Source organism: Bos taurus, chromosome 10 (genome assembly GCF_002263795.3).
Source record: "Bos taurus isolate L1 Dominette 01449 registration number 42190680 breed Hereford chromosome 10, ARS-UCD2.0, whole genome shotgun sequence".
Classification (NCBI taxonomy): Eukaryota; Metazoa; Chordata; class Mammalia; order Artiodactyla; family Bovidae; genus Bos; species Bos taurus.
The window spans coordinates 12,738,192-12,764,730 of record NC_037337.1 but is presented as its reverse complement, the minus strand read 5'-3'; the positions used below and the strand labels follow the sequence as shown (position 1 = coordinate 12,764,730).

The 26,539-nt window shown below is 39.0% G+C and overlaps 1 protein-coding gene and 2 non-coding genes across 3 annotated transcripts; 2 read left to right on the top strand and 1 right to left on the bottom strand.

The window, feature by feature from the left end:
• Window positions 1–1,833: 1,833 nt before the first annotated feature.
• Window positions 1,834–21,086, bottom strand: RAB11A (RAB11A, member RAS oncogene family). Its single transcript, NM_001038162.2, is given in 5 exon segments — window positions 1,834–2,150; window positions 12,738–12,818; window positions 13,751–13,944; window positions 14,405–14,600; window positions 20,940–21,086. Coding segments are annotated over 5 exon segments (651 nt in total). The 5' UTR covers window positions 20,980–21,086; the 3' UTR covers window positions 1,834–2,010.
• A 239-nt stretch (window positions 21,087–21,325) lies between these two features.
• MIR2290 (microRNA mir-2290) lies at window positions 21,326–21,405 on the top strand. The gene has a single exon (NR_030835.1). It is a non-coding gene; the product is annotated as a microRNA mir-2290 (primary transcript).
• A 45-nt stretch (window positions 21,406–21,450) lies between these two features.
• TRNAQ-CUG (transfer RNA glutamine (anticodon CUG)) lies at window positions 21,451–21,522 on the top strand. The gene has a single exon. It is a non-coding gene; the product is annotated as a tRNA-Gln (tRNA).
• The last annotated feature ends 5,017 nt before the right edge of the window (window positions 21,523–26,539 follow it).

Sequence of the window (26,539 nt, the reverse complement as noted above, 5' to 3'; positions counted from 1 at the left end):
TCCCAAGATCCAATCATGCCCAAGGCAACATTAACTCTACACTTGGTAAAAATTCAAAGTTACTTTATTCATTTTCAATTCACTATCTAGTCTCTCCTCTTAAAGAATTTTGTAAAAACTTAACTATCGATTTTGAGTAAAATAGCGATGGAGCCTCTTCTTGGGACTGGTGACGCTGTTACGTACCAAAGTACAGAGATTACTTTCCTGATGCTTTTGGTAATACTTTTTCCAAGAATAATTGAACTCTATGTCTAAAATCAAAGCTGAATTCACATAATGATGCCTCCAATTCAGTAGTTTACTCTGTTATCCAAGGACCTATGCTCTTATCATCAGAAGCAAATATTTCATGGCTACATCCAAAGCACTCAAAGGAAAAATATAATCTGACAACATAAAGAATAGTCCCCCTATAACTGTTTATTAGAATGTGAATATATTCCAAATCAGTAACTTAAAAAAAAAAAAATCAAGTTACAGAGCATGCATAAAATACAAAGTAGCGATTTACAAGGAGATAGTAGTATCTTCATAACTAATACACCAAAATAATAAAAGGGCTACAGAGGAAAACTAAGTAGACTGACCACAGCAATGCCTTCCGTGTGCCCCACACGTCATGAGCACCGCAAAAGACAGATTAACTATGAAACATAGTAATCTAGGCAAGCCCACACACATGTATATTTTGGGGATATTCCACCATCCTGAATCGTATCACTTTAGTTGACACAACTTTCAGAACACTTCAGAGTTAAGTGCTTAATATTATTCACAAAAAAATAAAACTAAATATTAGTGTGCACATTTCAGAATGAAAAATGAGTTGCTCCATTGATTTCAATAATGTAGTGGAAGAAAACTTTCAGGTTTGTACAATGCCTAATGCATTCTATTTAAACTCAAGGTACTATTTCATCTATATACTAAAAGAATACATGCCTTTTAAGTGGTACCACTTGAGCAGAAATTAACCTCTCTTGTATTCTTTAACATACTGAAACCAGATATTTAACTGGACTATATTCCATAATATACTACAAAACTCAAAAATCAGCATTGTTAAAATAATTATCCATGCCTGCTGGTGGCTATGGTGATAAAACTAGGTTGCATTTACTGGAAGGTTTTAAGACAAAATTAACACTTTGCCATCAGAGACTAAGCGCATTAAACCAGTTATTGCCTGAGCAATAAAATGCCACATAATATACTGCTGGGAAATTAGAGAAGTTAAATGACTTGGGCTGCCTGATCACTGTAACAAAGGCACCTCAGATGGAATTCCACCAGTCTCTCCGGTTCCCAGCCTGCCAGGCAGCACTGTGTGACTTATGGCCCCATAACCATGCTACTACTGAAATCATCACAGTCTTTTGTGTTTATTAAGATAATTCTTGTCGAGAAAAAAGTGTTCCCCCCTCTCTAATCAACTTTGATGTTTACAAAAATTAAAAAACAAAATTTACTAAACTACATAATCCTATTAAGGCATTTTAGAAATTGACTTCCAGAATAATGGAAAATTTATAAGCTCTCAAAATTCTACTATGTTTATAGGGCAATTCTTAGATTTATGGAAATATACTCTGCACTGAGAGAAGAGTGTTAATTATAAGCTGCTCTGTGGCAAAATGATAGCTTATTTCTACAGTCTTCTTAATTTGATTTAATCAAGACCAACAGGTCTGAGCTTCAAGGGATCAAGTTCTATTATGTCCTACAGTGACAGCTTCCATGATGAAAAGTAAACAATAATTGAGGAATCCAAACATTCAGTTTATTAAACTAAGGCTAGTGAAGCCATAGCATGAAAAAAAGCTGCAGTCATTCGGGACAAATGGATGATTTTATAAAGCTAAAATCAAAAGACTTGAGACATGGAAAAATTCATAAGTATGAGGAAGTAATAAAACACAAAAATGACCACAAGAATTACAAATATATTTAAATCTCAGACCTGGGAATTGGACTATACACAGCCTTCTAGGGGAGAAGAGAAACGCCTTATATGTTCTGACAGCACTGCACCTTTGGCTTGTTTTCAGTGGTTGGTGGAACATGAATAGGAACCACGTTGTTGCTTGGAGACATGTCATTTTCACGTCTGTCTGACATTTGCTTCTGAGAAACAATGCGGTATATCTCTGAGGGGAACAAAAAAGAAACAGCAACACTCACTGTGAACAGACCCATAAATCAGTGATTAAAAATTAAAGATACACAGAGGTAGAAGTTATATTCACAAGAGAAAAAAATGCAAATAAACTGAACAGAGCTCATATACTCAAAGCTCTTTTTTCAACCAGCCACTGATCAGTCAACCCATTATTTCACAATTTCTCTTAAGGTAAGAACAGAAACAAAGGCTTTCCATTCCAGAGGGAAAGGTTTACCAACCAGTTAGATAAATCTTGGTCTAAAGAGATTATAGGGCTTAGATCTAAATTTCTAACCTTATCAAAAAAAAACCTACATATATTGACACTGTACCACAGAAAAATATTTAAATCTGCATTATCAGACCCAGTAGGTATTTCTGTATGTAGTGAAGAATACAACTTCATAGACAAGTCAAAATCCCAAAGAACTCTTGGAAAAGAAGAATGGAAAGATAATGTGTTATCAATGCCTTCTGAACTAAAGTTAAATTGCAATGAGATAATCATTCAAAACAGGCAACTTAAGATTTTCTAGGACACTTAGCAAAACTGTTTAGCATCCACCTCTTCCACTAAATGTCCCCTGCCATATCAGTAAGCAGAAGATGCTGGGCCATCAGCCACCACACCCACCCGCTCTCCCCAAAGAAGCACCCTGAGGGAATTGAGGATGGAGAAAAGTAATATACTGGTACTAACTAGTTAAGTAAGTGAAGTCACTCAGACCCTTTGCGACCCCATGGACTGTATAGCCTACCAGGCTCCTCTGTCCATGGGACTTTCCAGGCAACATAATACTGGAGTGGATTGCCGTTTCCTTCTCCAGCAGATCTTCCCGACCCAGGGATCGAACCAAGGTCTCGAGCATTGTAGACAGACGCTTTGTCGTCTGAGCCACCAGGGAAGACTTCTTTTGATATGCACCTTAACTAGCTAGTTAAGGTGCATATCAAAAGAATGATTTCAGACTTCCCATACACAGGACAGCCCTAAACTCATTAACTTGAGATGTCTGGTTTTCTTCAGTTTTGAATCCAGACTACCCGATTTTTGTTCCAAAACTTCCTATATATCCTGGTTCCTCTCCTAACTCTTCTAAACAGTTCCTCAGAGCTATCTGAGAGGCTGCCTCCTGGACTTAGGGCAAGTCCACCAAATAAAAAATGTAATTCTCAACTTTCAGATTGTGCCTTTTTTTCAATCAACAAACTATAAGGACCAAAACTGTACTACCTTTTTCATGCTGTATCCCCAGCATATTAGGTTGGTGCAAAAGTAACTGTAGTTTTGCACTGTTGAACTTTGTCATTTGATACTGAAACACACTCTTAAATAAATGTGGTTATCAGTTCAGTCACTCAGTCATGTCCAACTCTTTGTGACCCCATGGACTGCAGCATGCCAGGCTTCCCTGTCCATCACCAACTCCCAAAGCTTGCTCAAACCCATGTCCATCGAGTTGGTGATGCCATCCAACTATCTCATCCTCTGTCATCCCTTTCTCTTCCTACCTGCAATCTTTCCCAGCATCAGGGTCTTTTCCAATGAGTCAGTTCTTCATATTAGTGGCCAAAGTACTGGAGCTTCATCTTCAGCATCAGTCCTTCCAATAACTATTCAGGACTGATTTCCTTTAGGATGGACTGGTTTGATCTCCTTGCTCAAAAGTTATGTTATACATCATTTTAATGGGCACTTCTTCCATTTCTTTTTTTTTGGCTAATGGCTTATTACTTGCTATTTATATTTATTTTAGACTTGGCAAATGTTAGACAAAAAGCAAATTTGAGTGATTTTCTTATTCAAGTTCAAAATGGGTCGTAAAGCAGTGGAGACAGCTCGCAACATCAACAACGTGTTTGGCCTAGGAACTGCTAACGAATGTACAGTGTAGTGGTGGTTCAAGGAGTTTTGCAAAGGAGACAAGAGCCTTGAAGATGAGAACCACAGTGGCTGACCTTTAGAAGTTGACAATGACCAACTGAGAGGATCACCAAAGTTGATCCTCTTACAACTACACGAGAACTTGCTGAAGAACTCAACATCGACCACTCTACGGTCATTCAACATTTGAAGCAAATTGGAAAGGTGAATAAGCAAAGTAAGTGGGTGCCTCATGAGTGGACTGAAAAATTTTAAAAATCATCATTTTATAGCATCTTCTCCTGTCCTAAGCAACAACAACAAACCATTTCTCCATCAAAAATTGTGACGTGATGAAAAGTGGACTTTAGATGTCAACCAATGACAACCAGCTCAGTGACTGGACCGAGAAGCTCCAAAGCACTTCCCAAAGCCAAACTTACACCAAAAAATGGTCATGGCCACTGTTTCAGTTGTCTGCTGCCAGTCTGATCCAGTACAGCTTCCTGAATCCCAGCAAAACCATAATATGTGAGAAGCATGCTCAGCAATTAGATGAGATGCACGGAAAACTGCAATGCCTGAAGCCAGCATCAGTCAACAGGATGGGCCCAATTCTTCTCCATGACAAAGCACAACCGCATATCGCACAACCAAACGCTGCAGAAGTTGAACAAATTGGGCCACGGAACTTTAGCCTCATCTGCCATATTCGCCTGACCTCTCGACAACTGATTACTACTTAAAGCATCCTGAAAATTTTTTTCCAGGAAAGTGCTTCCACAACCAGCAGGATGGAGAAAATGTCTTCCAAGAGTCTGCTGAATCCCAAAGCACAAATTTTGCACTACAGGAATAAAAAAAACACTTATTTCTCATTGACAAAAATGTGCTGATTATAATGGTTCCTATTTTGATTAATAAAGATGTGTTTGAGCCTAGTTATAATGACTTAAAATTCACAGTCCAAAACTGCAATTATGTTTGCACCAACCTAATAGTAGGGGATCAATAACTAAGTACATGATAAATTATTATTAAATTCCTCTACAGCAAGTTATTGTTGTTCATTTGCTAAGTCATACCCAGCTCTTTGCGACCCCATAGGCTGCAGCATGCCAGGCTTCCCTGTCCTTCACTATCTCCTGGAGTTTGCTCAAAATCATGTCCTACAGCAAGTGTCCTTATTTAATAAATAATTGTATTTTTAATAAATTGGTCTTACAGTGCACTGCCTAAAAGTAGCTCCTGCTGACTATATAAACTCCTTACAAAGAATAGATCTTATTTTGTTTTCACAGTGCTTCCTCAGGAAAAAACACCCTCTAAAAGTAAGGGAATTCTAAAAATGGGACAAATTGACACAATATGCCTCCTATTATGTGGTACTGTGAAGTGTAACATATTCTTATGAATGACACCTATATATTCCTACCAAAAAATGTTTAAAATGAAGTTATCATGAGGAAATAATGAGATAAATCCAGACTGAGGGACATTCTATAGGACAACTGGCCAAGACTCTTTTTCGGCTGTGCCAGGCCTTGGTTGAAGCATATTCTGCAGTTGCAGCATGTGTGATCTAGTTCCCGGAACCAGGGATCAAAGCTGGCCCCACTGCACTGGGAGCACAGAGCCTGAGCCACCGGACAAGGGAAGTCCCTTGGCCAAGACTTCAACAAACGTTACGCACAAAATACATTAAAAATCGAAAATAAATGCTTTAGATGTGGGCTCTGGCCCATCTATTTACATTAAATATGCATTAACTGCCTATTTAAGTAAATAAAATTTAAAATCCAACTCCTCAGTCCAATAGCCATACTTCAAGTGCGTAACAACCACCTATAGTCAGTGACTACCCTATTCAGTACCCAAAAATGTAACAATTCCATTAATCCAATGTGTTTTCCTTGACCAGATCCCAGGTTTAAACTGTAAAAACCAAATCTATAAAACACAAATCTGAATACAACTTGCACATTAGATAATACTACATGAACATAAAGTTCTTGGATATATGACATTGTGATTATTTTAATATAAAGTTATGGGGTAAAAAACAAAAGCAGAATCATATTTTCAAAATGTCCAAGAATACAGCAACCAAATGCAATGTACAAACATCATTTGGATTTTAGTTTGAACTATTAAAATTTGAGACAGGAAATTGTAATATTGTTTGAGTAATAGAGGACAATAAGGAATTACTGCCAATTTTTAAGTGGTTTTATTGTTATGGGGTTTAAATTCTATCTTTTAGATATACATCATGAAATGTTTACAAATGAAATGACATAATACCTCGAATTTGTTTCAAAACAATGGGGGTGGCAGTAGGTGGAAGAAAGACAGGCTTTGGACTGATGGTTATCAATGACTACATGGGAGCTCATGACAGTACCCTACTTTTGGCATGCTGAGAACTTTCCGTAACAAAAAGTTAAAGGAAAGAAAATACATTAATTAATTTTTTTTTTCCAAATTAAAAAAACTAATGTTCCAAAAGCTGAACAAGAGCAAACTATAATCAACTGTGTATGTAAACTAACAAGGACACTGACAGCTAGTGTACCTTTTCTTATGCTTTTCTGGGGGAGCAGGTGGCTAAAATTCATGCTTTAAAAGGTTGACAGTGGTTCAAAAAACCAAGAGAAAAAAATGAGATTACAATAAACACTACTGACTAGAGTTGTTTAAAAAAAATAAATAAATAAAAATAAAAAGGATATGAAGGCAGAGCCTTCATTTACATTCTTTCCATTAAAAGGGGATGGGACTAGAGTATATCAAGGGTAAAAAGGAAAAATCATTCAATCAGGCGAGTGACTAAGGACAAAAGATAACCATCAACTTACTATGAAACTAGACTTTTCAGTCTTTATTATGTTTTCTCTCTAATCCCAAATTGGATGGCTCTTCTTCAAGTACAAATGATTAAATGAGACCCTCTATAAATTTAACTTCTTTACAAGTGGTTTTCAATGTTGTTAGGGGAACCAAAACAAAAAATATTTTACAGGTTCTTACATGAAAAGCAAATAATGGACAAGAGGAAAAAGCAGAGTTCTCAGAGAACACCGAAAGGTAAATAATTAGAGATCTCATTATAACGAAAACAAATTTGAGCAGCGTTATATAACTGCCTGCAAGTACTACATTCTGTTTGGCAGAAATGGATTACTCCTACATTGCTCCAATCGCCAAAAAGATGCCGACCAAGGCAGTGAAGAAAAAGAAGCTTGATCAGAAAATGAGGAGAAAATTTTCTTTCAGGTAGAATGGGCACTAAGAAGCTACACAATTACTTAACATCTCTTGTGGCTGGATGTGTCACTCAGAAAAAAACTTTGATAAGAAAACAGGAAGCAGGTACCTTCAGATGGTAAAGTGTCTGCCTACAACACGGGAGACCTGAGTTCAATCCCTGGGTCGGGAAGATCTCCTGGAGAAGGAAATGGCAACCCACTCCAGTATTCTTGCCTGGAAAATCCCATGGACGGAGGAACCTGGTTCGGCTACAGTCCATGGGGTCGCAAAGAGTCAGACACAACTGAGCAACTTCACTCACTCACCTTCCAGCTGGGATCCGATTAAGGAAGGTTATTTAAGTGGAGGAAGGGGTACAGGACTAAATCAGCTAAACCAGATGCAAATATTTTCCTCTACAAAGGGCATGTTCTCCTTTAGAACAAAGTGTATGTGATATACCAACTCCTGCGCAGACCCTTTTCAAGAAATCCAAAGGACAGGTTAGGTTAAAAAGAAGGAACTCTGCTTTATCGTTCATACATTAGGATCTCTTGTAGGAGATCTAAATATAAAGCAAAATATTAATATAAAATAGCTTTAAATATAACCAAATAAAGTTAAATAAAAGACATATGCCTATTTCTACTCTAATGAAGTGTTTATCAAGATGCAAAGTAAATTCTAAGTTAAATGTAATAGTTTCAACCTGGTGAATAAAAACAGCTAAAATTCTTCAGTCCTTCCAAAACTTGTGAAAATAAGAGGCCTGAATTATCCTATTAATACTACAGCTCACGTTAGAATTTATTAAAACTTCTTCAAACCCACTGCTCATGATATAAGTTTCCTGAAGGTCAAAAATGCTCCAATTTGAGTTATTTAAAAGGCTGCCACATGCAAAGAACCAAAGCTACTATGCCTGATTAAAAGATCCTTACTACTCCAATAAGATTAGTGTCTGAAAACTCTAGTCCCACTTTTAAGAGACAATATGCTAAATGAACGAAAATTCTTTCAACTGGGAATTCCCTGGCAGTCCAGTGGTTAGGACTCTGCACTTCCACTGCAGGGGCACAGGTTCAATTTCAGCTTAGGGAACTAAGATCCTGTTAGCCACGCCACAGGACCAAAAAAAAAAAATCTTTACCACAGAATTTAGAATTTAGTCTCCATACTACAAAGATGGCTTGGACTTATTGATCACATGGAGAAACCTGGCAGACACCATAACCAACATCACCAGTTTCTAATCAGACAAACCAATATTGTGAGCATCCTGATGTGATGCGCTGAGAACACTCTGTGGTATTCCTATTGAAAGCAAATAACCAGAATTGAATCAAACAGAAACATCAGACAAACCCAAACTGAGGGACATGACAAAATAACCGACCCATACGCTTCAAGAAATGTCAATAAACCAAAAGACAGACTGAGGAACTATTCCACATTAGAGGAGACTGAAGAGTTATGATAAGTGAACGCAATGTATGATCTGATCAGATTGTCTTTTGCTAATAAAAACACAACTGGAACAGCTGGCAAAATCTGAATAAGCTCTGTAGCTTAACCATGATGAGGCACTATTATCTCTCTTTTGACCACTATACTATGGCTATGACATACTAAATATCCTTGTTTTTAGGAAAATACACACTGAAAAAAAGCTCCTAGGGATAACGAGCAGCATGCCTGTCACTCTCAAATGGTAAAGCAAAACAAAACAGTATTGTTTATATATTTAGAGAAAGGAAGAAAAAGAATAGAGTAAGTGTGGTAAAATTCCTCAGTATCTGAGGAATATGGGTTAAGGGTATTTGCAAATACTTTGTACCACTATTGCAACCTTAAGTCTGAAATAGTCAAAATTCAAATCAAAAAGAAAAAAAGTAATACAGTATGGAAGTATGGATTAATAACATCGCTTAATGAACTTGAAGATGAAAGAAAACAAAGCTGCACTGAAATCTAGAGGCTATGCAATGTATCAGACTCACTCACGCACTAACCAACTACCTCCTAAAAATACCATCAGCAAAATTATGTCAGGAAGTTACTGTCAAATTCACACATATCAAGAATGCCAGGGGTCTATTCTAAAATAAGCAACGCAAATTATCTTTGAAGTAACAATGGAGATACATTTTCTAATATTTAATTTTGCATCTTAAAAAGTAAAAAGCTAGTTTTTTCTTCCAGTAACATCAAAATACAATACAAATACTCCCTTAATACTGTTAATCTGTTAAGTCAGAATTAAACCTAAATGAGAATACAGTTCTATTTCCTGTCTTTTCTGTGCATTAATACTCCCATTAGTATACAGAAAAGTTTAGATCCTAACACCTGCAAAACACAAATTTCCAGTCATATGCAGTCATCTCTGATCCTACAGATCAACACTGAGATTTACTGCAGGAAGTTGAGGAAGTAGTGACTAGAGAGAGGAAAAGTGGTAATAAGTTAATCTTTTGTTTGCTTTCAAGCAATATTAATTAAGCAGTAACAAAAGCTTAATCGAGAGTGAATTTTAAGAGAAACAGCCAGCACATTCATCATTCAGCACAAAACAGTTCCATTTTAAGTACAATATATATCACTGCTTATTGATTAGTTCATGTTTGAATGGATCACAAGTTCGATGCTACAAAACGACACATAAAATTGTTAACCACAGATGAAACAAAACACTTGGCCTCATTTTCACTAAATAAATGGGCTAGAAATTGAGATCGGAATGGGCTAGAATTATAACAGAGATTTGATGGGACGTAAAAAATGACCCAACAAGGACTGATTAAAGTTTTTTCAAACGAGCTTTCTCAGAGGGCTTAAGAAGATGAAGATGACTCACATCTTAGAACACTGAATCTTAGGACTAGGGAGGTTCACTGACTTTAATTACAGAGCGAATGAGAACAAAGTGGTAAAAGGTAAAACCTACAACTCCTGGGTCTCAATTTAGTATTATCACATTGACTCAAGAGAAACCACACAAGTGCTTAAAATGAAAAAAACAAGATTTGAAGACATATGGCATATTCAATAAAATCTTGCCTGCTTTAAACAATCTGCAGTGAAAGTTGACCCAAAGATTTTTTTTTTTAAAGTGACTGTGTTCCAAAGACTGTTTATCCAACCCTAGCACCAACCTTTATTTACTATTTTTCTGATAAGAGAAAAGAATTACAATAAAATAGATATGTAAAACATCAATATAGTTTATTTTTAATGAGTTTTTTTCATACTTTAATTGCTACTTAGCTAATATCCAATGTTTACAATGTACCAGGCGCAGTTAAATATTTTACATGTATGGAACTCACTCATTTTTGGAGTCTAGATTTCCAATAACAGTCAATTCTTTTCTATGGATTAGCTCACAGAAACAAAACCTTTTCACTCACACCATTAACAGTCAAGTCAAATTACACCACAAGGTATTTATAAATACAAGCCTCTCTTAAAAAGAAAGTAACAGAACTCCCAAAACATATTTCAACTTTACATATGAAGAAATTAAGGCCTAGAAAGGTTAAGTAACTTGCCTAACATAGCTCATTAGTAAGTGAAGGAGCCAGGATTAGAACACAAGTCAGGCTTCCAAGCCCATGCTCCTAAACCCTAAGTTTTATTCGCTACATTTTTACAGTAAAATAAGACAACATTTAAAAGCTAAAGGGCTTCCCTGGTGACTCAAATGGTGAAGAATCTACTTGCAATGTGGAAGACCTGGGTTCAATCCCTGGGTCAGGAAGATCCCCTGGAGAAGGGAATGGCAACCCACTCCAATATTCTTGTCCGGAGAATTCCATGGACAGAGGAGCCTGGCAGGCTACAGCCCACAGGGTCATTAAGAGTCAGACTCGACTGAGTGACTAACACTTTACAAGTTAAAATCTGTTGGCCTCTAATACAACTGCTGCATACCAAGAATAAAATCTTGTTACACTATAATTAGAATCTCATTTACTTAACCATTTCTCCATATATACTTTTTAGAACATCACATAAGAGCACTATATATTAAGACTACACTCTAAATTATGAATTCTTAAAAGTAATATACATTTTTAAAGTACTTTGTATTTATTAGACTTCCCTGTAGCTCAAGGAGAAGGCAATGGCACAGCACTCCAGTACTTTTGCCTGGAAAATCCCATGAATGGAGGAGCCTGGTAGGCTGCAGTCCATGGGGTCGCTAAGAGTCGGACACGACTGAGTGACTTCACTTTCACTTTTCACTTTCATGCATTAGAGAAGGAAATGGCAACCCACTCCAGTGTTTCTGCCTTGAGAATCCCAGGGATGGAGGAGCCTGGTGGGCTGCCATCTATGGGGTCGCACAGAGTCGGACAGGACTGAAGCAACTTAGCAGCAGCAGTAGCTCAAACGGTAAACAATCTGCCTACGATGCAGGAGACCAGGGTTTGATTTCTGGGTCGGGAAGATCCTTTGGAGAAGGGAATGGCAATTCACTCCAGTATTCTTGCCTGGAGAACCCCAGGGACATAAATGCCTGGCGGGCAACAGTCCATGGGGTTGCAAAGAGTCAGACATGACTGAGTGACTAACACACACACATTTATTAGAGGATTAAGATAAAACTTTCAGATAAATTGTTCATTCTATTAAAGTGAGGGTAAATATGCTCAGTTGCTCAGTCGTGTCTGACTTTGCAACCCCATGGATTGCAGCCCACCATGCTCCTCTGTCCCTAAGATTTCTTAGGCAAGAATACTGGAGTGGGTTGCCATTTCCTCCTCGAAGGGATCTTCCCAACCCAGGGATCTCAGTCCCATCTCTTGTGTCTCCTGCATTGGAAGGTGGATTCTTTACCACTGAGCCACCTGAAAATCTCCAAATCTGAGTCACTATAAATAAAATATTCTCTCACCCCTGAGGTTGACATGGTCTACACATCCACATTCCAAAAGACCATGAATTTTATTTCTTTTCCACTACTTTTTAAAACTTTTCAGTATGTTATCACTGGCTGCTTTTCTCCACATTGCTTCTTATACAATAATAAATCGTGGGAGAATTTTACCTTTTGTTTCCCAAGTTTTTAAGAATATGTATTTTCCTAGGTGCTTCTATAACACATCAGAACCAAGAACACCTTTTCTTTACTGAATTTCAAAAGGGCATTCATCTTTCCATAAATGGGATTTCAATATTTACCTTATAAAAAAGTACCATTAAGCATTGTTTTGTGTTTATGACCAGGAAGCATGGTATGCACAGACTAAAGTAATAACAGAAGTGAATGCATTACTTTCAAAGTATTTTTCCCACTATAAACCAGATGAGTTAGGATGAATGTAACTACAACAGCTCTCAAATGATAGTCATTCTTAGCGTGATTTTATAGTTTAGTTTTCTGATTAATTTGTTTAAATTACCTTTCTACTACTTCTAATTCCCACTGGTCTAATCTAAAAATGCAAGTCTTACCTGTCAAGATTGTCTGAAAAGCAGCTTCCACATTTGTAGAGTCTAGAGCAGATGTCTCAATGAATGACAAACCATTTTTTTCTGTAGGGAGACACAAAACTTCAGTCTTGTCAAATTTAAAAATACAAGGGACGTAATACACTCAGACCTTCAAAGGGAAAATAACAACTTTTTAAACCCCAGGTTCTCCCCCACTTCTTAAGCAATAAGAACACCATGCTACTTCCACTTTAGTAGATTAAAAATGAGAATTTTCATTGGCTTCTTAATTAAAACAAATACTTGCTACATCTAAACACTACCATTGGCAATGAATAACAGTGGGCATAATGCAGTAAACTTACCAAATGCCCAGCCAATTTCACCCTTACTGAGCTTCCCCCTAACATACAGCCATGGTATGAACAAGGGGGGGTATATGTGATTCACTTAGAATTCTGTTACTATTGTCTGAAACAAAGCTTCTTGACTAGAAAACAGAAAATTTTAGTCACAGCATAATCAACAGTGAAAGCTCACATCGTGCACTAGTCAAGAATGTACAATGTTGCCCTCTGGTAGGCTGCCCCTACCACCAATACAGAGTCAAGATAGGCAGATTCTCTATTAAGCCAAAAAAGTTATAACTCCAAAGCAGCTACATCCCGGTTGGTCCTTTACACTCCCTGGGCCACTACTTTTCAGACCCGCATAGAACAAGTCTTGGTAAAACAAAGACATGATGGAAAAAAGCAGGAAGCACAGAACAAACATAGATTTTATCTACCACTTTCAGGGAGAGAAAAGATAGTATTTATATTCAATTTTTGGCAGCAAAAACTCAATACTACAAGTCTAATAACTCAAAGTTAAGCAAGAGAGTCATACAGTCATCATGCATTTTCAAAACAAGATCTGTTAAGCATTCACGTTTACCTTTCCAGAACTGTTGCAACCCATTACCCTCATTGGAAGGGTCATGAAAACTAAGAAATACAGAAGCACTGTAATATCACAGAATTCGTACCACTAACCTGCAAAAGCTCTTGCTTCATCTGTAGGAACTGCCCTGAGATGGCGCAAATCACTCTTATTGCCCACAAGCATGATAACAATGTTACTATCAGCGTGATCTCTTAGTTCTTTCAGCCATCGCTCTACATTTTCATATGTGAGATGTTTAGCAATGTCATAAACCAATAAGGCACCTACAGCTCCACGATAGTATCTGAAAACAGAAAAATGTATTTAACTATTAGAAAACAACCATAAGATGGGAGAGAACACCAGACAAGACTAAGTATATGAACTATGTATGTATATACACACACACACTCTCACACTTTTTTTTTTTTAAACACACGAATTTTAGAATACTAATACAGGAATTCTTTAAAGGAAACAAAACAGTACTTTTTTCCAATACCAAAAGTCAGCTAATCCACTTTGGTAGCTATTTCACAGAACTTAAAAATGCTGAGAGACTTCCCTGGTGGTCTAATGGTTAAGAATCCGCCTACCAATACAAGGGACACCGGTTTGATCCCTGGTCTGGGGAGATTCCACGTGCTGTGGAGCAAACTAAGCCCATGAGCCACGTGCTGCAACCAGAGTGCCACGCATGTAGCAATGTAGACCCAGCCCAGCCAAAAATAAATAAAATTTGTTTTAAAAATGCTGAGACTTACGCTGATGTTATAGCGCGGTATCGTTCTTGCCCTGCCGTGTCCCATATCTGTGCCTTTATTGTTTTCCCATCAACCTGGATGCTTCTTGTTGCAAACTCTACTCCAATGGTGCTCTTGCTTTCAAGATTAAACTCATTTCGAGTAAATCGAGACAGGAGATTACTCTTTCCAACACCAGAATCTCCAATAAGAACAACTAAAAAGACAAAGTACTTAATGTCAGATGGATGAGGCACACATATTCAGAAGACCATCATGTTTTAAAGCAAAAAAGATAGGGCATCAGATTTTTAAAAAAGGAATGAGGGTAGGGAGGAAGAGTTGAATGCTCATGTTACCAATCGATAAAATCAATTTATTCTTTTTAATGTGTTTCTACCTGCATAGTGACTTCCACCCATCATCTACTTAGTATCCTGTCTTACAAATGCAAATATTAATCATAGGTCTACTAGGCACTGATGACAGGCTAATGCATTAATTTAACAATCAACACTATATCAAACTTATTACCTTACAAGGTTATACTTGAGAGGTAAATCCTAAATCAAATGAACAATCTGTGATATGAAAATGTATTAGACATGAAAGCAACAAAGGATGTTAGTGCCCTAAGTATGTTCTACTTAGTTTCATCAAAGCCTGGGTGTGACCTCAGGACTCATATCTAAGCAAAATGAACACATTTAACACAGTAGGCAGCAAGTTTATAAACTTTGCCACCCAGATCACAGAAGCTACAATGACCCTCCCATAATTACATTTATCAGACTAGCAAGAAACTAGAGACCCCTCCAAAATCAAGGAGCCCTAGAAAGCTGACTAATAATTTTGACTTACTCTGAGTCAAAGGCAAAGGAAGTCATAACTTTCACTGATGACTTAAAAAAGAAGAAGAAACAGGTTTGTTTGACTGATTAGATGAATTTATATCCTCTGATTACTATAGGAAGTAGTTTATTTTCAAGCTAACTACAGTGGATTCTTTCTCACCTAAGGTGATATATCACACTTCAAAAACAATGGGGAAATAGGCAGTTGTTTTAAAGTGTTTCTATCTGAACTTAAAGAACAAAAGCTCACAGGTTTTCAGAATCTGAGCTTGATAACATTTTTTCCTTGGTAGAAGTTTTTTTATCAATGTTTCAGAAAATATTATGCTTACTCCTACTATTGACTGCTAACGCATCTTCTCAGTTCTTTACTAGCTAACTGATTTATTAGATACCAGGAATAAATAATCAAACACTCAAGAGTAACAGCAAGGTGTAAGACCATGCCTTACTAAAGAGACTGGTATTTCAGCGGAAGGGGGACATGGCAAGGGAAGGAAACGCTGTGAGAGCTCCCTGCACTCGGGCCAGAGGGCAGACCGTCCATTATGCGCGAGAACGGATGTAAGCCGGCCTCTGGACAGTCTTGGAGAGAGTACACTGTCAAATGCATATCTTTCTGGCTTCCTCTATCAGCTGATTCAGCAAAAAAAATCACCCAGGCAGCAGTGACTCCATGCAGCAAAAGGCACAGTTATTTCCAGTTAGTCAATTAGAGGGTGTCAAAAGTACTACAGCAAACACAGACAATACAGTAAATGCTTCTACCAGGGAAGAAGACGGTAAGGTCATGAAAGTAACATATAAAAACATTTCCAATTTTATAGTGTACTACAGCTGATTCCTAAGTTAGTTTTCAAGGTCCTCCATTCTAAATGTGAGGTAAAATTCCAGTTTCAGTAATAAAAGTCTACCCTATTAGCAGAGTATACTCACTTAGTAGGGAACTAAGGTTGCCTCAGTTCAAAAGGGTGGATGTTCTGCTGACGACACCTCTTTTGAATCTTTCCTGGCCCCACACTAGCACTGAGGTATAAAAGCTTCACTTGAAGTAGGAATAGGAAACGGAAAAACCCAAAAGTTGAACATTTCTACTTCCAAGGCACTCAGATTTACCAGTCAGATGAATCAGTTTAGAAACCAATCACTTAGTTCAAAGCCAAAGAGCAAGACATCTAGAATGACACTGCCGGGACTTCCCTGGTGGTCCAATGGTAAGACTCCACGCCCTTCCACGGAAGGGGGCACGGGTTTGACCCCTAGTGGGGGAACTAAGATCCCAAATGCCACATGGTGCAGCCAAAAAAGCTAAATAAAAACAAACAGAATGACAATGCCTTTGGAAAACATATAACTCAATAACTCCATCCCACAAAAACTCTAATACTTTCAAGTTTTGGTTTCTTGCCTTTTAACTTCCACTTTATCGATTATATTCTGTCTCCCCATTCTCAAATCTTTGCACTGTCATAAAGACATTTAGTAAGAACATTTTTTCCCTTGATATAACCAATTAACTTTAACATAAAAATTATTACTAGCACCCTTATCTGAAAATAATTCAAGATACATGAATACTTCATACAGTAGAAAAGTTATCTCAACTAGACACAGGCAAGGTTGACAAGAATTATGACTAGCGACTTGTTAAAGGATTATATCTTAAATGACAACAGAAGATATTGCTTCTTTAAGAACAGCACTGCCAAGATGCTGCTGAGAAATGACACAATATGGAAAACTTCTTCTATGCAGTTACCAAATGAGAAACTGCACCAAGAAAGGTTATATTTAGGCTCACTAAATAATAAACAAACTAGAATGGATTAAGTTACCTGAATAACTGAAAAGAATTCACTGTGATTTTAAAAACAAATCAAAAGTTAACAGACTCAAACTTAGTTTCCGACCAAAAACAGTTTAATTAAGATGATAATATTTAATTGCTTTTTTTAAATATGATCCACTATATGATTACATCCTATAGTTCAAGAAAGAAATTTGCAGTGACTTTCCTTACTTTTTATCACTAGTATCTTAAAGTTCTTCCACTTTAAACATTTTATAACTGTAGCCATCTACGTAAAATATATGTGTGTGTGTAAGTATAAATTAAATAATAGAATCTGTATATGAAACGTCACATTTCTTAAACAAATCTGATAATATTCATTATCACTTGGTTAACCTCATCTAATACTAAATTTGGTTCATTATATATCAAATACTAGGCTGCTAAAAGCTATAAAAAGAATATACGCATTAACTGACCATTATTTAATAAGAATTTCCAACTCTTCAACCACATTTAGTTTTATACAGTCTGTTACAAACTAATGTACTAGACAAAAATTTCATTCAACAAATCAATCATAATATCTCAGACCTAACAGTTATAACCTGAAGTAACTGATAATTTTCACACTGGTTTATAAATAAACTTGGAGATCTTTCTACTTTCAACTATATTCATAGTCCAAACTCACCAAGAGTCTTTTTTAAAATTAAATAAGGCTGAAGTCTAGACAAGTTTTTCTAGATTCAGCAGAACCCAAATTGCTCAACCATAAGTTGTGAAAGAAAAACTATCAAGATGCAAGACAGCAAAGTTCCTCTGATCAGCCCCACTAACAATCAGCTGATGGTTAATTACTACTGACCTTCAATTAGACTGAAAAGAAAATGGTGTAGACTACGTACACAGATATTTTCAGAATATGTGACTCTGATTGAGTTAATGTCTACCACAATATTTGTCAACAGGAACTATGATTGATTTATACTTCACTTACGTGTCTGTCCCACAGGGCCTTAATCACAGTGTGTAAATGTAGAATTAACATTTTTAAAACAGTCAAGTTTTAAAATTAAAATTCACCACCACCAGCAGTCTCACTGTTGAGCTAAAGATTAATGTTCAAGAACAAATACATAATTTAAAATAATTTTCCTACTCTCCCCACATTACACTTCCACTTGAAGCACTCCATCCTACACCAATCAGGATATCCCTTCATTTTCAACTGATTAGAGCTACAAACTAATTTATAATTCCCTCAACTATTAAGTTTGCTAGGATAAGTTTTCTTCCAAGTAGACAGCTGCAGCTCATCTCAGGGAATATCTACAAAGAATAAAACCATTTTAAAATGAAATTATTGTTGCTTCTCTTTAAATTAAAATTGTATAAATAAGAAACTGGCTATATAATCACAGAAGTTAAAAAGTGACTCATATACTATTAAGAGCTTTTTTAAAAAGTGGAAATCTTTCTCAGCAGAATTTTTAAAAACATTCTATTAAACAGCAAAGTGTACAACAAATGAAACCAAAACCTGTGGAACTTTAAAATACTTTAGAAGGCTCTAGTTTTAAGTTTCTTTACTAATACTTAAATGCTCTTCCAGTTATAGATTTACGGTTTTAAGAAAATAAAAACAAAAACAAAAAAACTGTAAGAACCACAGTAACTTCTTTAACATTATCTGAGTTCTCAGAGAAGCTAAAACTTTACAGTCTCACTTAATTCTCACAACAGTCCTGAGAGATACTATTTTCTTTTTACAGATGAGGGAACTGAGGCTCAAAAGAGTCAGCTTTCCCAAGGTCACAAAGCAAATATACGACCTGAGGCAGTAATTTGAAACCAGGCCTGTGCGATTCCAAAGCCCTGTGCTTTCTCAATCATTGTTAGCAAAGTGGTCTAAACCCCAAAGCTAAATTAAAATCCATTAAGCCAATCCAGGGTACTAAATATTTTGGGGGAGGAAATAACTAGGTTCTATAACCAACATTCAAGTTGTAAACCAAACAAGAGAAATACTCTGATAGTCTATCTTGTCCTAAATTAATTACTTCAAAAGCAGCCCTTATGTAAAAAAACAAATCTCCCTTTAATGACTACACCCCAGTCTCCAGGGTCTCACTGAAGTAATCTCACCAGATTTCAGAAGCCTTCAGCCAACAGAATGTAAACTAATGCATGTTTCTTTTTTGTATTTGTAAAATGATTAAGTACCCTCTTCTCTGTGAACAACTTCCCACTGTCAGGCGGTGGGAGTGGATACTGAAGGTACTCACTCTACAGAAAAATTTCTGGCCCAGAAGAGTAAGTGGCGGTAGGCCCATCAACTAGTAGGCCAAGGTTTGCAGAGTACTGGTGAAGCAATGTTTCCTGCTTTGTTTAGTCAACCATACTTAGCACCCAGTGGCAAAGTCAGAAAGAGTCACTAAGCTTAACATTCTTTTCAAACTCCACCCTTCACTGTAAAGCTTTAATAGTAATGGCTTCTTACTCGCTGGTAATGATCTTTGTTCAGCATACTACTGATGGCTGCCCTCCTAACTCCGGACCAGAGAAACAGCATCAGAGAGAGAGCATTCATCCAACAACAAAAGCATTTACTGTACTTTCCTCTCAAGGAAAGCTGTACCCATTATCTTTGTCGATTACAAAAAAAAAAAAAAAAAACTATTTGGATTCTTTCCGGACTAACCAATAAGCAATTCTTTTTTTCACTCCCCATCCTCCACTATGTTTTGTCCAAGGGCACTACATGGTTCCCCCTATCTTATGAAAAATATTTAATTTGACCAAAGAGCACACAACTTCCCCATGCTCCCCCACCTTTGGGGAAAGGTATGTGGCCAACCAGGACGCTTCCCTTCCTGTTCTAAAAACACCGAAAGGTTGGATCCTCCCAATGTTGCAGCAGGAAGCAACCAGTCCGTAGCGATAAAGCAAGCTATTTGTGCAGCGTACAACCTTTCCTGCTCAGGAACTGGGCCTTCAGGTCTGGCAAGGATAACAGCCACCACCCATCCGCAACCCCTAGTCTCGGACAGTCAAGAGTTATCCCAGGCTGGTTGCCTCTGGGTAGGGAAGGCAGGAGAAAAGAAGGCTGGGTGGGAAGTCACATCGGTCTGCCCGGTCACTGCGACAAGTGCGCGCGTGGGTGCTGGGACAATCCCTCCTGCCCTACCCCCCACCGCCGGGGTCGCACGAGCGACGTGGGAGAGCTCGTAAACTACTCGCGGAGGGAAGGCAGAAAAAGAGCTACCAATGCCGGGGGCCATGCGAGGTTTCAGACCACGAGAAGTGTGGGGTGGGTGGGGGTGGGGCCGCCGACCCGCTCGGATTTTTAACCAGGGCCTGGCCCCGGGGATAGAAGAGGGCGAGGAGAGGCGGCTTGTCCGAGGGCAGGGAAAGGGTTCGCCCGAGGGAAAAGGGAGGCAGATAAGAAAAAGATCTGTATGGGAGAGTGCGCCGAAAGAAAGGTGAAGAACGAGGGTAAGGGCCTGTCTGAGGGGCTCAGGAAGGGTGTATACCGAAGGGGAGGGGGCGCTGAACCCGAAAAGATGGATGGTGGGGGGGGCGCCCCATTAAGGGGGCCCCGAACCCGGGGAGGAAAGAAGGCGATTTGAGAGACGGCAGCCGGCCACGAGAGGGGCGCAGGGTAGGGACTGTGAGGCTTCCTAAGGCCTCTGGGGAGGTCGCTATGAGACCGCTGTGTGGTGAGGACCCCCATCCGTGAGTGGAAGGAAAGGGGCTGAGCTGGGGGACCTCAGGATAAGCCGCACAGAGAGGAAGAGCTGAGGAAGGCCGATCTCAGAACAGGGGCAACCCGCGGGCGGGTCCCCCGGGAGTGTCCCGGGCCCCCAAACCGGGACTCGAGGGAGAGTTCCAGAGCCCACGGCCTCACCTTTGAAGAGGTAGTCGTACTCGTCGTCGCGGGTGCCCATTGCGCGGCCGAGAAACGAAGGGGCGGGAGCAGCAGTGGTACCGGTGGGACCAGGGGGCGTCGCTGCAGGGGTAACCCGAACGCCGAGCTTCAGCTGCCGGACCCGGTAAAGAACCCCTCCCTGCCGCTACGCCACTTCCGGCAGGCCCCCACCCATAGGGGGAAGTACTTCCGGGGGCGGCGCCCCGCCCCTCAGCCCAATAAAGGGGGTGTACACAAGTTTGGCGTCTGTCGTCCAAGCTTCCCGGACTCGCAGGTGTTTCGAGTGGCTTAATGAGCGCGGTACTCCCGGCTAACCTCACTTACAGAGGCTGCTCTCCATACATAATAGTCTCTCCCTCACTCCACTCGCCGTTATTCGGGGAAGCAGGGCACTGGAGAGCGCTTCAGCACTGCCTCTGGTGGTCGGTTTGTGGATGGGGGCGGGGTTCTCTAAGGATTAGAGAGCCGAAGGCAGAACCGTGAGCGTGGCGGTTCCATGGTGTAATGGTTAGCACTCTGGACTCTGAATCCAGCGATCCGAGTTCAAATCTCGGTGGAACCTGTACTCCTTTCACTTTTTGGTTTGGGTTTTGTTTTTTCCCTGGCCACGATTTTTAAGTCATGTACTTATTCACAAAGTGACTCTTGTACACCTGCGGGGTATATGTGTCTTTGAACTAAGGAGGGAGGGAATGCCACAAAACTCAGTTGCCTAGGAAGACCACATGCATTTCCTTCAGTTCTGTACTGTTACCTAGGTGTCTCCTAAGTATCCTCTACACTTAGCCCTTTTTTTTTTTTTAACCTCGGCCCTCTTCGAAAGCTTCCATGAAAAGGTGATTCTTTTTGCTAGAATTTTCAACCTCCAACTTCATACGAGGGCAGGCACTTTCCACTCCTTCTCTCCAGAAATCTCCCAAACTGTCTCCAGATGTATTCACAGAACCTCGCCCACCCTCCTCATCAAAATTCATCAAGAACTTCTTGAACCCTTTTTGTCATCCTTTAAGCTTAACCTGGTTATATAATTATTTTATTTAACATGCAGAGCGAAGGATGACAATTTCCATTTTTTCAGAAATGTGGATGGGGAGGTTCAAGTGATTTCCAAAGATCACACAGCAGGGCCTCCCTTTATGTGAAGAGACTTATGGCTCAGTGGTAAAGAATCTGCCTGCTGATGCAGGAGACTGGTTTGATCCCATCCCCTGAAGGAGGAAGTGGCAACCCACTCCTGAAAAATCCCATGGACAGAGGAGCTTGGTGGGCTATCCAGTCCATGGGGTCCCAAAGAGTGGGATACAACTGAGTACATAAGCACTATATTTATGCCAAAAAGTTTTTCCCGTTTATTGTCAAACCTCACTACACCTGTGTGCAATTTAGAGTTTTCATCAAGGGTGCCTGTAGTAAGTAGAATAAAGGCTCTCCCAAAATGTCCACGTCCCAATCCTTGGAACCTGTGAATATACTAGATTATGTGGCAAAGGGGAATTAAGGTTGCAGGTGGACTTAAGGTTGCAAATCAACTGACTTTAAAACAGGATAATTATCCTTGGAGTCTCCATGTGGGCCTAACGTCCTCTCAAGTGTCCTTAAAAGTGGAAAAGGGAGGTCAGAGGGTTGTGGTGTGAGAAGGCCTCAACCGGCCCTTTTGGCTTTGAACATGAAGAAAGGGGGCCAGGAGCCTAGGAATGCAGAGGCTTATAGAAGATGGAAAAGGCAAAATATAAATGAGAGGAGATGGAAAAGGCAAGGAAACTGAGTCTTCCCTAAGGCCACCAGAAAGAACACAGCCCTGCTGGTACCTTGATTTTAGCCCAGGGATACCCATGTCACACTTCAGACCTATAGTACTGTAAAGTAATACATTTCTGTAGTTTCAAGTCACCAACATTGTGGTAATTTGTTACAGCAGCAATAGAAAACTAATACAGTGCCATTTTCAGTGCTTTCCAAAGCAATATATAGCAACAGAAGGTTTACCAAAGGGTCAATAACAGTTCTGAAGGAGTAACTCATGAGCAGATTGAGCAATTCTGGCAACAGATGCCACAGTTCAGAGGGACTGAGATAATTAGGAAGAACTCCCTGGGGACTTCCCTGGCAGTACAGTGGCTGAGATTCTAAGCTCCCAGTCCGGGGACCTGGGTTGGATCCCTGATCAGAGAACTAGATCCGAATGCCATAAGGTAGACTGAAAATCCCATGTGCTACAACCAAGACCTGGTGCCCTGGTGCAGTCAAATAAATAGGAAAAACAAAGAACTACCTGGAAGGGGAGGAGCTAGCATTGACTCCTGAAGGAAGAAGCAAGTAAGGAAGCTCATCTGGGGAAGTGGAGAAGATTAGACGATAAGAGCATGTTAAGTAAGGCCATTAATGCCAGAGAAATAATCATGAACTTTTCCCCTTAAGTCATTATTTCTCAATGTGCATCCTGAGAAGGTCAATAGTATTCCTCAAAGGAAGGGTTTCATGCTCAAATAGGTTGAAACGCACTGTACACTGTCTCTCCTGCCTTAGAAGTTCCCCTAATACTCTGGTGTTTTAAAGTCTAAATATCCCACTCTGAAGGGAAAATATTTTAACTGTGTGAAACAGAGCATTTCTCAGGTTCACCTGTGAACAAAAAAAAGAACCGAGTATCATGCATCATTCATTTACACAAGGATTAAATCACAACCCATTGCGGTCACCCACAGTGCAAGAGTGCATCCTGAGAAGAATTTAAGATGAAAAAACCTGGATAAGGCATTCTGTGCTTTGGATAAACAGCCCCGAGCTAGTTAAGATGCTTAAGATGGTTAAGCATAGTTAAGTTTTTTCCCATACAGAAGTTTTAACTTTTTATTTACTCAAATCTCTCACAGTCCTTTGGTTTCTGAATGTTGCATATCACATTAGAAGGCTTCCTCTCCACGCAAGATTTTTTCAAAAAACTTATTTCTTCAAAGATTTTTAAAACTTTTTTCTCCATCTGAATTTTATGTAAATTGAGAGTAAAGTAGGGATCTAAATTAGTTATTTCCAAATGGATAGCCAATTGTTTCAACATCATTATTTGAAAAATCTTTTCCCCACTGTTACAAATATCTAATTTATTATAAATAAATTTCATACATATAAATAAGTCTATTCTTTAATCTTCATAATATACCTCTGACAGCCAGAGAGGAACACTACTCAGATGTCCCTTCAAAAAAGAGGCTGTTGGGGACTTCCCTGTGGTCCAGTGGCTAAGACTCCGTGCTCACAATGCAGGGGGCTTAGGTTCAATCCCTGGTCAGAGAACTAGATCCCACGTGCCGCAACTAAGAGTACGCATACCACAGCTAATGATCCTGCTTGCCACAACTGAGACACAGTGCAACCAAAGAAATAAAAGTAAATATTAAGAAAGAGTCTGTTGTGAGAAGTATAGTTTGCTGATGGTCTCCAGTTGCCACACCTCCAAGGCCCACACTCCCTCTGGACTGTTCCCAGACAAGGACTGAGCACCATAGGGATACTAGAACTGGACCAGTTCTGTCCAAAATGGGACTCTTCTAATGGGTACTCTTTCTCTAGATCTCTCCATTGCACTAAGATTTTCTCAGAATTGCATTATAGTCCGAGGTTCTTCCTATCCAATCCTTCTTCTTTCCCACTCTCCTTGCATAGGTATTGATCCTAAATTGTGATCTGAATGCCCCACTTCTCCCTTTTGTCTTCCCCCCCACCCCCAAATGAATTCTTATGCTTCTAATTCACCGGGTCATCTTCCAGAGGACCTGACCCCGATACAGTCCAATTGGTCAACTTTTCTCTTCCTATGCCGATATCACATTGCTGTATCACGACTTTGCAGTCTATTTTGATATTTCAATGTGGATTTTTGGTTTTGTTTTTTGGCTGCACTGGGTCTTCATTGCTGTGCAGGCTTTTCTCTAGCTGTGGTGAGCAGGGGCGACTCTTCATTGCAGTGCTCAGGCTTCTCATTGCCATGGCTTCTCTTGTTGCAGAGCATAGGCTCTAGGCGCGGGAAGGGTTTCACTACTGATCATTAAAAATACCTTTTTCAGAAATGAAAGAATTTGCACAGGATATCCAAAGATATGAGATTCTGCCTATAATGATGCAAAAGAGGGAGATCTAAGGCTTAATAACTATTTGGAAGAATGATCAATAGAAAGGGGGAAAGGATAAAAAAAAGAAAGCAAAACTGTTGCCATTAATTTCAGGCATGTCTAATTTCAACAGCTAGTAAGAAAACCAAAAGGAAGTACCCAGTAAAAAGCCTGGAAATATAGATTCAGAAATGTCTTGGCCCTAGAATATATGGAAGAAGCAAATTCTGGAATATATCTCATCTTCCACAGCCTGGGAGCAGCTCTAAAAGATTATTGAAAACAAACTGGGAACTGACAGGCCTGTGTTTAAACTCCAGCTCTGCCATTTACTGTTGTACTGCTTTTAATAATTTACCTAATCCCACTGAAGCTTGGTTCCTTGTCTGCAAAATGGGACAAATGTGATTGAAATAGTATATAGCTTGCACCGTACCTGGCACATAGCAAATGTTCATTAATGCTCTGGGTCTCAATTGGGGTCAGTTTTGACCCCAGGAAATTTGAATATCTGGAGACCATTTTGGTGTATACTTGGGAGGCACCACTGGCATCCTGTGGGTAGAAACATTCTATAATAGACAGGACGTCTCCCCCACAACAAAGAATTATCTGGCCCAAAATATCAACAGTGCCAAGGTTGAGAATCCTGAGTTCATTATAAGGATTATCCAGAGGCCAGGCCAAGACCTATGATGGGAAAGGGCAGGATGCAGTGAGCATCACCTCTCCATCCTGCCTCATCTTCCAAAAGTTGAGCATATCCCTCAAACATCAGGAAGGATGTCCAAGACAGACATACCTCTCTTCATAAAGCAGAGCCCATGGACCCACCAACCTGATACAAAACACTTCCATATGAGGATCCTGTTTGTTAAGTAAACAAAGCTCAGTTTTCTATTTCTTGACCCAAAAGGATTTTTACAGTGACATTCAGTTTGTAACTATTTGTTAAACCCTACGTATCAGTTTTATGCACATTTTTGTAATGACACTAGGTTTGCTTCACCATAAAAAGAATTTTTTGAGAGAGAAAAGTAAACAGACGTAATAAAGTGATAAGATTTGTTTTCTGTGCTTTTTGCCTTTTCTACTGAGTATATTATAAGGTAACAAATCGTATACAAAACCAGGAAATTCTCAACTTTGATTCTGATTATAGTCACTAGAGCACCGAGTCTTAAAGAAAGAAAGAATTTTAAAATATTTATTTATAAACATGTATTCTATATAAATATTTATAAACATGTATTCTATATAAAAATATATAGAGAGAATACATGTATATTACAAATGGCTTATTATTTATAAACAAATGCTATGTAGCTCAGCATAGATTTTTTTTCCATATCATGAAATCTGAATTAGAATAACTTCTAACTTTTATTTTAATAGTTTACTCTTCACATATTCTTAGCCTTTTAGGTTTGGTACTCATAGATTATAAATCATATGGCACAATCATTTTTC